General features: G+C 36.0%; 1 protein-coding gene across 1 annotated transcript in view; it reads left to right on the top strand.

The window, feature by feature from the left end:
• Window positions 1-13,970, top strand: part of LOC131067394 (mediator of RNA polymerase II transcription subunit 10b) — a 41,437-nt gene that overhangs the window by 13,945 nt on the left and 13,522 nt on the right. Inside the window, exons 3-4 of the mRNA XM_058002370.2 lie at window positions 313-393; window positions 542-644. Of these exons, the coding sequence (XP_057858353.2) occupies window positions 313-393; window positions 542-644 (184 nt within the window). The remainder of the gene's footprint in view (window positions 1-312; window positions 394-541; window positions 645-13,970) is intronic.

Genomic DNA, 13,970 nt, shown 5'->3' with positions numbered 1-13,970 from the left:
AAATATTGTAAATTAAATTAATGTATCTTCTATGCACATATAAAATTGTACTCTCTAACATATTAAACTATATATAATTTTCTATTGGCATAACCCTTCACCCCTTCTGGTACAAGTGGTAGTTTTAAGCGTAAACCATACAAAATATTTGTTCAAATCAAAATTACTTCCAAATGATTGGTTCCTATCTTTGGCATTTGCAAACGAAAAAGGAAAATCTCATGCCTAGTAAATTTGCATTATTACATAAAGTTTGTGGCCTTGTAAGAACTCTTTAACTCCTTGATTCCTGGGATTTTTGGTTGAATGCAGAAATTCTTTGGTTGGTGAGCTTGATCAAATGCAAAAGGCTGCTCAAAACTGTGATATTCAGGTGCCTCTTGAGGTGATTAAGTGAGTATTAATTTAAGTTTTTGTGTTATGTTAGATTTAAGTTTAATGTCTTTTCTTGCTATATGCTTTATAGCACTTTTTTATATGTAAGGTTTGTTTCAAAAAATGCATGGAGGTCCATCCTGAAGTTGCTGTTTACTTGTATTAGGCTTATTGATGACGGAAGGAATCCTGATGAATACACGAAGGATATTATAAATAAATGTATTCAAAGGAATCAAATTACCAAGGGCAAATCAGAAGCTTTCAAGGTGAGTAAATTCCTTATTCTCTAGTTTCAGTACCCTTCAAGTGGAATAAGAGTTGTGAAACACAGATATGTGGGATTTGAGTATTAGAAGATATATTTTTATCTTGTTAGTTATAGGTATCTCTCTTTGCATTTTAATTTACTACACTGTATTAGGCCAGATTTTTTCTTTAAATGGAGTAACATTTTCCTGTGAAAAGAAATTAGTTTACATTTAGTATCATTTAAAATGCCAAATGTGTTTTTTTCAAGGAATGAATATTAAATAAAATGTAAAGTATGCGGGGAATAAAATCCCAGTTAAATGTTTTGGAGCAAAAACTGTTCTACAAATATATCACGACAAAACTTGAAATATTCAAGTCAAAAGTCAAAGAACTTATTGCGATAGACAAACAATGACCTGAAAGGGAAGAAACATTTAGTCAATTATTTGCAAAAGAGCATGCTTCCTATTATCTTGTATAATCTTAAATGTTTGTGTTCATTATCCTTTAGCAAGATTTATAATTAAAGAAAAAAAGAAAGCATTTTGGAGTAAATGATTAACAACTTTAAATGAGGAAACAATACTTAAAAGGTTTTGTTTTTGGTATATAGGAAGCATAATTATGAAGTTCTTGAGTACCGAATGAGTATGAATTACTGAAAGTGTAATTTACTGCGTTTGGTACTCCTATGTGGTATATTGTTTGAGATAAGTATGGACCAAGATGGCCTTGGGTTGGCCCAAAGTCCAGCATACACAAAAGCAGAGGTGCAGAGCGTGTGTGTATATATTGTCTCATGTAAGACCCATATAGAGGGGTCAGCCTTTTAGCCCAGTTATGGGTACCTCACCACAAACAAACAAACAAATTTCAAACTTATCAAGTGGATGACACACTTTGAAGGAAGATTTTGGTGCTCGTACTTGTTCTTATGTCTGGTGCAAAGTTTGTGTAAGCCATTTAGGCTCCCTTGCTGTTTTAGATAAGCCTGAGATATCTTCTGCCTTACTAAAACTTGGTTGATCTGGTGAAGGGACTGCTGTATTTTTTTGATTATAACTTGGAACAGCAGATTGTTTGCTTTCATCAACCTCCATGGGACCAAGTGTCCTTGTCAAACTTAACATCTTTTCCCATCAACATCTTTCTTTGTGATGAAACATAGATCTTGGAAGTCTCGGAGGGCTCATTGTATCTCATAAAGTCACCTTCTAGGCTGGAAGGTTCAAACTTTGTTTTTTTCTCTCCTAGCATATGAATGTAACTGGGACTTCTAAACACCTGAAAGGAAAAATCATCAGGTTTCTCTCTAGCGAAGGCATCTTCTGGAGTCTTGTTCATAAACACTTTGTGAGGACATTGGTTTAATGTCTATATTGCCTAGTCATACTTCGACCCAAAGAAACACGGACAGATCTAAATCATGAATTATAGATGTAGCAGTCTCTATGATGGAGATGTTCTTTCTCTCAGCAATGACCCCATTTTGCTGAGAGCTATGAGGTATTGTAAGCTCTCTCTTGATTTTTGGACCTCTACAAAGCAACATCAGAGTCCTTGAAGATATCTCAATTGTTAGACATCAACACCTTAATTCTTCCTTTTTGCCTGATTTTCTGCTAGAGCTTTGATTTTTTAAAATTTTCCAAAGACCTTTCTTTGGTCTTCATGAAATAAATCTAGGTTTTTCTTAAAGAAACATCAATGAGAGAAACATAAATTATTCCAGCCAATAAAGCCGTTGACACAGACCCATGAAGATCTAAATGAATCAGATCCAGAATTCTTTTGATCTGTGCTTATTGCCTGGAAAAACATTTTTGATGTGCCTGCCAAGTGCACGTCCTTAGCATGCACCAGTTTTTTTCTGCCTTGAAAGCTAGGTAAACCATCCATGACATCCTTCAAAAGGTGTGGAGCTCTATTGTGTGAGTGGTCATATCTCTTGTGCCAAAGCTCACACAATTTTTCATGTCTCAAGGTTGCTTGCGTGATGGGATTGTAATGTCCTCACTTTGAAATATAATTTAATAATAATTAATAATAATAAAATTAAAATACAAAAGAATAAAAATAAAAACTAAATAAAAATATAATTAAATAATTAATTCACTTATTTAATACTGATTTACCATCCATTTATAATTAATTAAACAATATAATATTGAATAAATTAATAATTAAGCAATATAATATTAATTAATTAAACAATGTAATATTAATTAATTAATTAAGCAATATAATATTAATTGATTAATTAAACAATATAATATTAATGTATTTATCTTCCATAATATTAATTGATTAAGCAATGTATTTATCTTATATTAATTAGAGAATTCCGTTTAAGTTTGGGAAGACGTGACTCAAAAGTAAGTCACGTCTCTCCCAATGGGCATGACTTTTCCTTCATAATAAAAGTAAGCCTATATGGAGTAAAGATAGAGGGGGGAAAAAAAGGTTATGGGAGAAATAAATTAGAAGGAGAATACTATCTTAAGAGACATCGGGTCCAGCAATTACAAAGAGTCTGACTTTATCTCTCCACAAACTTGTAAGAGAATTACTTTCCAGCTTTAATAATATTCACACAAGGTAACTTTCTGCCCATAAGGAAAGCAGCAGGTATGAATCTGTATCTCTGCATATTCACAGTAATATAATACTTATTTATATTCTCTGCAGCACCACTGTCTATTTACAGCAATATAATAATACTTCATTAAATTCAATGTACTTCTGTATATTCACAAGCATTATAATATTGACTTAAATCATATTCACCAGTAACAATACAAATTTATATAGGTACATCATTTATGGGTCTGAGCATAATCTAAACACAGAAACAGGGCTATAAGAACTTTAGCAGAGATTAGTTAGAATTCAGTAAAATGTCAATCATAAGTAATGAATCTATGCATTCTCCATCTCACCATCTAATTATGGAAGGGGAATACAAGGAATCAAGAGCACTAGCCTCCAGTGGGTTGACATTAATGTCCTTCCATTGCTTTCTCTATTTACTAAAATTATGATTCTAGGACAGAATATAAGAGGTTTGCTTTAGGGGACATTCCAAATGGTATCAGAGCTATGATCCTGCCATCCTGCAGGGTAAAGATGAATCAATGAATCATTTCAGTCAATAAGAAGGAATCTAACAATATGAGTATTTGAGTGTATGCTCTGTGCTTGTGTATATCCATGTGTATGCTTTGTGTTTTCAAATGCATGCTCCCTGTTTATACAAGTGTGTACTTTGTGTATGCTTGGTGTCTTCATGCATTCATATGTATACTTTGTGTTTTCACATGCATGCTAAATACTATCTGTAATCCTCTTTATGGGAAAGGACTTGAAGAGTAAGAGATGGGTCACAAGGGGCTCGTAAGTAACCTAAAAGTGGGTACTTACAATTGAGGAGTCAAGTAACCCCTTACGTCTTTCCTCCGATTCTGCAAGAGGGAATGTATAAAGATTGATTGTATAAAAACCCATCTTGTGTTTTGGGCTTGAGATGCAACAAAGAGGTTGCGAGGGGCTCGTAAGTGACCTTGAAGTGAGTCCTTACAATTGAAGAGTCAAGTAACCTGGTTACATTCTGTTGAGACATGGACCAGCTAGGACTCGAACCTAGGACCTTCCATACGCTGCTGGAGTGCTCTACCACTGAGCTATTGGCCCCTCTTGGACCAGTCCATCGTCCGGGTGTGGCTTATTTCCAACACCAACACCCCCCCTTAAGCCACACCTCTCATGTGCTTGGGGCTCCTAGCTTGGACTTGGCTCTGATAAACCACACCCGGACGATGGACTGGTCCAAGAGGGGCAAGTAGCTCAGTGGTAGAGCACTCCAGCAGCGTATGGAAGGTCCTAGGTTCGAGTCCTAGCTGGTCCATGTCTCAACATGGTATCAGAGCTATAGGTGTCATTAACCTCTGATTTTAGCAAATCAATTGTTGCATATATAGCTGTTGTTTGTGTTCAGATTAAAGATGTCAGGTTTGAAGGCTGAAGATAGGCTTGAGAGAGCCATTGATTTTGCTGCTTGGAAAGTTCGTATTCTATTGATCCTTGAAGAAAATGATCTACTGAAATTTGTAGAAGAAGAAAGGTTGTCTCCTCCAGAAGATGTTGAAGAGCTGAAACTGTTCAAGAAAGATTCCCTCAAAGCTAGAAGGATCATAATTGAGTCTGTCAAGAATCATCTTTTCACTGTCATATCAAAGTTTGTATCTGCCAGAGATTGTTAGAATGACCCAAAGGAAAGGGAAGCCAACTTAAATGAAGTTGCCGAACAAAGTGAAGACTACCTTCTTATCTCTGCTCTTTCCAGCAATGTTCCTACGGACAGCAATACGTGGATTCTTGACAGTGGTGCCTCCAGACACATCTCAGGATTTCATGAGCATCTCTCAGAGCTGATTGAAAAAGACACCAATCTTCATTTAGTAATCGGTGATGATGCTCGATACTCGGTAAAAGGTTCTGGCACTACCTCTTTAAAACTAGATTCTGGTATTTCCTTACAACTCTATGATATTCTCTTTGTACCTGGTATTAAAAGAAATCTTATTTCCATTTCGGCTTTAGAAGATAAGGGTTTGCAAATAGCATTTTCTGAAGGGAAAGTACTTGCTTGGCCTAAGAAATCTAATTTCAAATCTGCTCGTATTATTGGAAATAGATGTGATAGTTTATATAAGCTTGCAGCTAATCCAATTCAAGCTCTCATTCATGAGACCCCTGAATCATGCGAGCTATGGCATAGAAGATTGGGTCATCTTCACTTTCAAGCTCTTCCCACTCGGTAAAATGGTCAAAGGTATGCCTAACCTCAGTTTATCTCATGATGATACTTGTAAAGGTCGTGCAATGGGCAAGAATGTAAAGAATCCCTTTCATAAAAGCGATAGTAGGGCTAAAGAAAGGTTAGAACTTATTCATTCAGATTTATGTGGTCCTATGTCTATAGCATCTCCTAGCGGTTTCCTATATTATGTTATCTTCATAGACGATTTCTCTAGGAAAACATGGATCTATTTTCTTAAAACTAAAGAGTCTGAAGAATTCCTAAACAGATTTAAAGAATTCAAAGCCTTAGTTGAAAATACTACAGGAAATCGAATTAAATGTTTGAGGTTTGACAATGGAGGTGAATACACCTCAGGTAGCTTCTATGACTTTTGTGTTAAAGCAGGAATTAAGAGGGAGTTCTGTGTTCCCTACAACCCTCAACAAAATGGAGTTGCTGAAAGAAAGAACAAGACCATTGTTGAAGCTGCAAGAGCCATGATACATGATCAGGACTTGCAACCTTTTCTATGGGCAGAAGCATCCAAAACCGCAGTTTATATTCAGAATAGATGTCCTCATCGAGTCCTAAAGGATGTGACACCTGAAGAAGCCTTTTCTGGAATCAAACCAGACATCAGTCACCTAAGAATATTCGGAAGCCCTGTGTATGTTAATGTGCCTAAAGAAAAACGAACCAAGCTGGATCCATCTGGAAAGAAAGGCATCCTAGTAGGATACAGCGAATCTTCCAAAGCCTTCAGGATCTACATTTCAGGTCAAAGGTATGTTGAGTTAAGTAGAGATGTAACTTTTGAAGAAAATATTGCTTTCAAAAGATCTAAAGGTTCATTAACCAACTATAATGATATGGTGATGGAAAATCAAGATTCAATTGTTGATGCTAACCCTGAGTTACAGGAGGAGTCTACTGATCTTCCAAATCAGGAAGTTCAAAATGACTCATCAGAACCCATGCAATCTACCGATATTCCTCAGGATATTGTGGTCTGCAAGAAGAGACCACTTTGGGTTAGAAATACGATTCAAGATGCTGAAGGGTTTGCTGCTCCCAGAGGAACTTTTAGAAATAGCAAGAGTGTTCAAAATCACGCCAACTACATTTCTGTGATGTGCAATATAACTGAGTCCGAACCCCACAATATCGGAGAAGCTATGTCCCATCCTGCTTGGAAATTAGCCATGGATGAAGAGTATGGGTCTATCATCAAGAATAATGTCTGGTACATTGTACCTAGACCCAAAGGTAAGTCTGTCGTTTCTTCTAAATGGTTGTTTAAAATTAAACATAATGCTGATGGTAGTATTGAAAAATATAAAGCTAGATTTGTAGCACGTGGTTTTTCTCAAAAGGAAGGAATAGATTATGAAGAAACCTTTGCCCCTGTTGATAGATATACCTCTATTAGGTCTATAATAGCTTTTGCTGCAGCCAAAGGTTGGGAGCTGCATCAAATGGACGTTAAGACAGCCTTCCTCAATGGTGTCTTTGAGGAGGAAGTCTATATTGAGCAACCAGAAGGTTATGTAATCCATAAAAGAGATTCTCATGTTTGCAGGTTGAAGAAAGCCTTATATGGGCTCAAACAGGCTCCTCGCGCTTGGTATGAAAGAATTGATAAGTACTTACTAAGTTTAGGGTTTTCCAAGAATGATGTTGATGCTAACATTTACTTGAAAGTTTATAATGATGAGATGCTTATTTTAGTTTTGTATGTAGATGATTTATTTCTCACGGGTGAAAATAAATTAATCATGAGATGTAAAAAGGAATTAGCCTTAGAATTTGAAATGAAGGATTTAGGTCTAATGCATTACTTCCTAGGGTTAGAAGTATGGCAAAGAGCTAATGAAATCTTTCTAAGTCAGGGAAAATACACTACTGATATTTTGAAAAGATTTAGAATGATAGATTGTAAACCTATGCGTACTCCTATGGAATCTAACTTAAAGAAGTTAAGTGTTTCTGAAGCTAACTCTGATTTTGCAGATCCCTCTGAGTACAGGCAGTTGATTGGCTCCCTAATGTACCTAGTCAATACTAGGCCAGATATCTGTTATGCGGTTAATGCTCTCAGTTAGTTCATGAGCTCACCTAAACATGTTCACTTGGTTGCTGCCAAGCACATTCTAAGATATCTACGTGGCACGATTGGTTATGGGCTGAAGTATTCACTTAATACCCCAATTCTCCTGAAAGGCTACTCAGATTTAGATTGGGTAGGAAGTGTCAAGGACAGGAAAAGCACTTCAGGCATCTGCTTCAATTTGGGCTCCGCAGTAATCTCTTGGGCATGCAGAAAGCAATCTTCGGTAGCATTAAGCACTACAGAAGCTGAGTACATTGCCGCATCTGTTGCATCCAGAGAAGCAGTGTGGCTTCGTAAGCTCCTTGTTGGATTATTTGGTCAAGCCAATGATCCCACCACCATTCATTGTGATAATCAAAGCTGTATAAAGATGTTAGTAAATCCTGTATTTCATGATCGGTCCAAACATGTGGAAACACACTATTATTACATTCGGGATATGGTGCAGAGATGCGCCATTCATCTAAAGTACATTAGCATAGATGAACAGATTGCCGACATCCTCACCAAACCTTTATCCAGAGTGAAGTTCGAGTACTTCAAAGATAGACTTGGTGTCATGGAAAACGGAATCCTGATTGAGAGGGAGCTTCAATCTCAGTTACTATGTGTAGCACCTTGAATCATTCCTTGTGTGTGTGCAAGAATGAATTACATCCAATCTATGCTTGTGTGCTAGATGGATAATTGTAATAATGTAAAGACCCATTGGTGTATTACACTTTCTATGCTTGTGTGCTAGAACCATCCTATGCTTGTGTGCTAGGTGGAAGATGTAATTTAATGCTTGTGTGCTAGATCCATTCTATGCTTGTGTGCTAGATGGAACTTAAAGGTTCAGATTATGTATTCTCCTCCTCCCTAGTTAAGAGGGAGTGTTAATTGTAACTAGGGATATAGGGGTTCGGATTGCCTTAAGGCATCATCCGAACCCCATTTTAGGACCGGGTCCTATCCTAGGGTGACGTGACCCTATTCAATGCCACGTTATGCTAAACACACGCCATTTAACATTGGCGCCAAAATCCAAGGAGGCCGACTTACATTTGAAAGAATAAATGATGCATATAAGTAAATGAAAATTTGCAAGTCAATAATCAATCAAGTTTGATAATATACAAGGCGATTTAGCTTTGCTGTGCGAAGTCTTAAGAAGGGTGCGAACTTAAGGAAGATTGAGAACTTATTCAGCTTGGTGCGAAATTGTCCAAGAGGACGTAGTGGATCTTGATGCAAGCCTTTGAAGTATGCAAGGAACAGATCTGATATGTGCAGATCAGATTCAAGCTAAGTATTGTACTTATGTTTAGAGGAGAATATATAACCTGGCCTATGGGTCTTTCATGCTGGGTTTTTCCTCCTTGGAGGTTTTCCCAGGGTATGCTTGTTTGTCTGCTGTTCCATTTCTGATTTATGTTGGCTTATTAAATACTGTAAATCTGAATACAATCTAGGGCACAATTAATCTATGTTGGTTTACTAAAATACTGCAAATCTGATTACAATCTAGGACACAATTAATCTATGTTGGTTTACTAAAATACTACAAATCTGATTACAACCTAGGGCATAATCAAATATATGAATCTGATTAACATACCTAGGGTTTAAAATAACACATTCTCCCCCCAACTTCACAAGATGGCAAGGACTTTTAGGGAGACGAGGCCTTGATGGGACAGTGAGTAGGAGCCTCCAAGTTGAGCAAGGGGGTTAGAAGCAACCTCCCTTGGGCTTAGTGTAGAAATGGCTCCAAGCAATCCCATCCCGTCTCTTCCTCCCAAAACTTTAACATGCTTGTATTATGTATAATGTAGTTGCTTAATCCTTACAATGGGACATGTATATATATATATATATATATATATATATTTGCATGTGTGGTTCATAATGTAATTATGGGTTATCCTTACAAATCTTCACTCATCTAAGTACAAGGGTTCAAAGTCAAGAACCCTCATGACAAAATTTAAGAATGCTTGTGAGCAAGCATTTCCAAGGAGGGGAGACTGTGATGTCCCCAAACTGAACCTCATCAACTATTGTTGATATTGAGAAAGCTCCTTGCATTATCTTTATAATGAAGTTGATGCAATTGAAACCAAATGGTTTGATGACGATGTATTAAGAATGATCAAGATTCAAGACTATTAATAATGAATATAAAGCAGAAGTGAAGAGGGGGGAAATACAATTTAGTTGTGACTGAATGAACAACAATTATTAAGGGGACACTCTGCTCTTGAGCCTAGGTTAGAGGGTCTCTTGGACACCTCATCATTCCTCTTACTCCCATTTTTTAATGATAATTACAGGTTATCCTTACAAATCTTCAGTCATCTAAGTACAAGGGTTCAAAGTCAAGAATCCTCATGATAAAATTTAAGAATGCTTGTGGGCAAGCATTTCCAAGGAGGGGAGACTATGATGTCCCCAAACTGAACCTCATCAACTATTGTTGATATTGAGAAAGCTCCTTGTATTATCTTTATAATGAAGTTGATGCTTTTGAAACCAAATGGTTTGATGACGATGTGTTAAGAATGATCAAGACTATAAATGATAAATATAAAGCAGAAGTGAAGAGGGGAGAAATACAATTTAGTTGTGACCGAAGCAGCAACAATTATTAAGGGGACACTCCGCTCTTGGGCCTAGGGTAGAGGGTCTCTTGGACACCTCATCATTCATCTTACTCCCATTTTTTAAATGATTGACATCCTATAAGGAGTTGGACAAGACTATGGTTAAGTTAATGTTCCTAACTTTAAGTATAAAGAATCTTATGCTTAATCATCTCTCTTAGAAGTTTTATATTATTTATAATTTTATACATAACCTATTGTAGGATCTCAATCAGGTACGTATCCTATTTTATTGTTTCAATGGTTTCCTAACCTATTGCAGGATCTCAACCAGGTACGCATCATGTTCCATTTGTAGTTTTACATAAAATGGTGATTTAGAGCAAGAACTAGGGTTTTTACCTACGTTACCCCAAGTTTCCGGGACGACAATTTTTTTTGCCAAATTTGGGGACGGGGGGGATGGCAAAGGGGACGGCTATATAAAATATAGGGAAAATTTAAAATATATAGGAAAATTCTAAATGTTCATATGAAAACATGGATAAAGCATGCATCTATACATTATATTCATATGAAAACATGGATATAGCATGTGTATGATACTATGAAAACATTTTAGAATGCAAACATCGAAGATACCACATTATCAATAGACTCAATACTCAATATGCACTCATAATTCAGAATTTCAATTCATTCACATTGTCAATATGCATATCATAATAGATATTAAAGAAATAACATACAAAATGCCCAAAGGCCACACTGCTGCCATATTGTTTCATTGTCAATTGCGATATGGAAATCAAAATAGTACTAAGTAAATACTAAAAAGCAAAGTATAATATTTATTATTTAATTTATTTTCTATTTATAAATTTTAAAATTTATAATATGAATTAATTTAAAATTATAAATATTTGACATGAATTAATAAATTTAATGTTGCCTTTTAATTTTTGATAGAGGGCCCATGTTAGAAAAATAATCAAATATAGATAGTCGTATTTTGATTTCATAACTATTCAAATTCAATAATAAAAAAATTGATAGTCGTTTTTTAAATTTTTTCAATATAGAGGGCCCATGTTAGAAAAATTAAAAAAAAAATTGAAAATACGACTTTTTAAATTTTTTTTTTTTTTCCCTAGCTCTAGATGTGGGGGACGTCTAGCCGTCCCCAATCCGTCCTTAGCCGTCCCCGAGACGTACGGACGTCCCCCACAGCTAGGGAAGTCGTCCCCCCGTTTCGAGAACGTCCCCTCAAAATTCTGACAATTTGGGGACGGGGGGGGGGGGGACGTCCCTTGGCCGTCCCCAAGTCCCCGAAACGTCCCCGGGACTGGGACGGGGGTTTTCAGGTAGGGGACGCGTCCCAGGGTTTCGTAGGTTTTTACAAAAAAGTAGCAGCATGCTTATTCTTTGAGTGTTTCCAAAGCCATTTCATATTGGGAATCATTTTTGAACATTCTATGATCATTGCTTGAGGACAAGCAATCTTGAGTGGGGTGGACTGTAATGTCCCCACTTTGAAATATAATTTAATAATAAATAATAATAATAAAATTAAAATACAAAAGAATAAAAATAAAAATTAAATTAAAATATAATTAAATAATTAATTCACTTATTTAATACTGATTAATCTTAATTCACTTATTTAATACTGATTAATCATCCATTTATAATTAATTAACCAATATAATATTAAATAAATTAATAATTAAGCAATATAATATTAATTAATTAATTTAGCAATATAATATTAATGTATTTATCTTCCATAATATTAATTGATTAAGCAATGTTTTTATCTAATATTAATTAGAGAATTCCGTTTAAGTTTGGGAAGACGTGATTGAAGAGTAAGTCATGTCTCTCCCAATGGGCATGACTTTTCCTTGTAATAAAAGTAAGCCTACGTGGATTAAAGATGGAGGGGGGAAAAAAAGGTTATGGGAGAAATAATTTAGGAGGAGAATGCTACCTTAAGAATGTTACCCCCATTTTATTTTTAAAAAATACCAGCCCCTATTAAACAAGCGGCTTTTCCCTCTATCACTCACCCCTTATGAACGAAACCCTAAGACATTGGAACTATGCCTTGGAGTTGCTGAGTTCTAATTCCGTCCGATGTAGTGATTCCGAAGGAAGGATCGATATCTATCGAGCAATAACCAGAAGACCACACAGTTTCCATTTCCTATTTTTTCCTGATACCTGATACTCTCTTATAGGTCGATGTCGGAGTATCAAAGACTTCCAATTTTTTTCTGTTGGGTTTCCAAGTCAGCCCATAGCCGTACGGTATACAATTTCTAGGAAACGAATCAAATGAAGATTTGCAAGTACCATCATTAATGGCAGATTAAACGGGTAAAGGCACATAAATGTGGTGGCACGAGTTGTAGCAATTGGTATCATCACCTTTTGCAGGTGGAATTTAGTACACCACCCTTCGAAAATAGCCGAAGTAACACACGCTATCATGAGCCTCCTTTATCAGAATGGTTTTACCTCACGACAACCAGTTGCCGGTTGTTAATCCTAACTTAAATTGGCTGGAAAGTGAACAAGGGAATATTATCCAAGGGATGCATGCTCTTGCATGGAAACAACGAACTGATTTTTCGGAATATAGAAAGGTTATCATCTTATTAGGAAAAATTGCTGAGCAAGCTGAGAATCACGAACAACGTTTACAAGAGGGGATAATTGCAAGAAGAAACCCTAGTGATTAAATTTTCATACAGCAAAGAAGATGGTGCTCAAAGGAAAGGCCCCGGTGATACAGCCAAAGGTTGAGCATATGCAAGATGACATCCTATTCTTTTTTACTGACCTCGCCTGAGAACTCATAGAGGATGAAGACGAATTTTCAGCAGTCCTCTGGGTACTTATTGAAGAAGAAACAAAGGCCGAGATGATTGACAACCAAATTGCTGGTTGGAACCTTGTACCTGATGAAGAAATATGAATTTAGAGGTTGTTTATAGTATGGGTTTAGTGTTAATAATGAGTTTTCTGGTAATTTTTGTTTTACCTAAGACAATGTTTAAAATGTTCATTTTCAAGACCGTTATTCCTGTGGGAATTGTTTCTTGGAAATGGCAAAGGGGGTTTTAGATATAAAAGGAAATAGAAAGTAAAAGGAAGGGGGGGGGAATTTTTGGAAAGACAAACTTTGTGTTGTTTTCTGAAAAGCAAGTAGAACATGGATTTGATTTTACTGTTTGATATGTAGATTTATGAACAGTTTATCTAATATGATTAGACTTTTTGCTACAGTACATAAACTTGCATTCTTCTTATGTGGATGCTTTCTGTTCAAGTTTCTATATGATGAGTTGTTGAAGGACTTGCTTCCCTCTACCGTGCATGGTTATATAATGTTCATCTTTGAATGAGTGTTGTGTAACAATGACTAGTTGAAAGTTGGCTGGAAAAATTTCTTTCATTAATTGTATAGATTTTTTTCCTTACCTTTAAGACTTTCAGGTTAAAAGTCTCACCTTTCCTGCTTTTTGTTTAAAAGCATACCCAGAAAAACCTAAATTGATATCATAGGAGGGAGTTGTACCTCTAAAATTCAGAGGAAAGTTGCAAAACAATAGCAACTTCTCCAACTGTTGTTAATAGTTTGTTCTCTTGTCTGGGGCTAGGAGTCAATACTGTCATATTTTGAAGAGAACAAAATCTGTTAACCAACAAAGAAACATCGGGTCCAGCAATTACAAAGAGTCTGACTTTATCTCTCCACGAAGTTGTAAGAGAATTACTTTCCAGCTTTAATAATATTCACACAAGGTAACTTTCTGCCCATAAGGAAAGCAGCAGGTAT

This window comes from Cryptomeria japonica, chromosome 5 (assembly GCF_030272615.1).
Source record: "Cryptomeria japonica chromosome 5, Sugi_1.0, whole genome shotgun sequence".
Lineage (NCBI taxonomy): Eukaryota > Viridiplantae > Streptophyta > Pinopsida > Cupressales > Cupressaceae > Cryptomeria > Cryptomeria japonica.
This window is presented reverse-complemented; position numbering and strand designations above follow the sequence as displayed.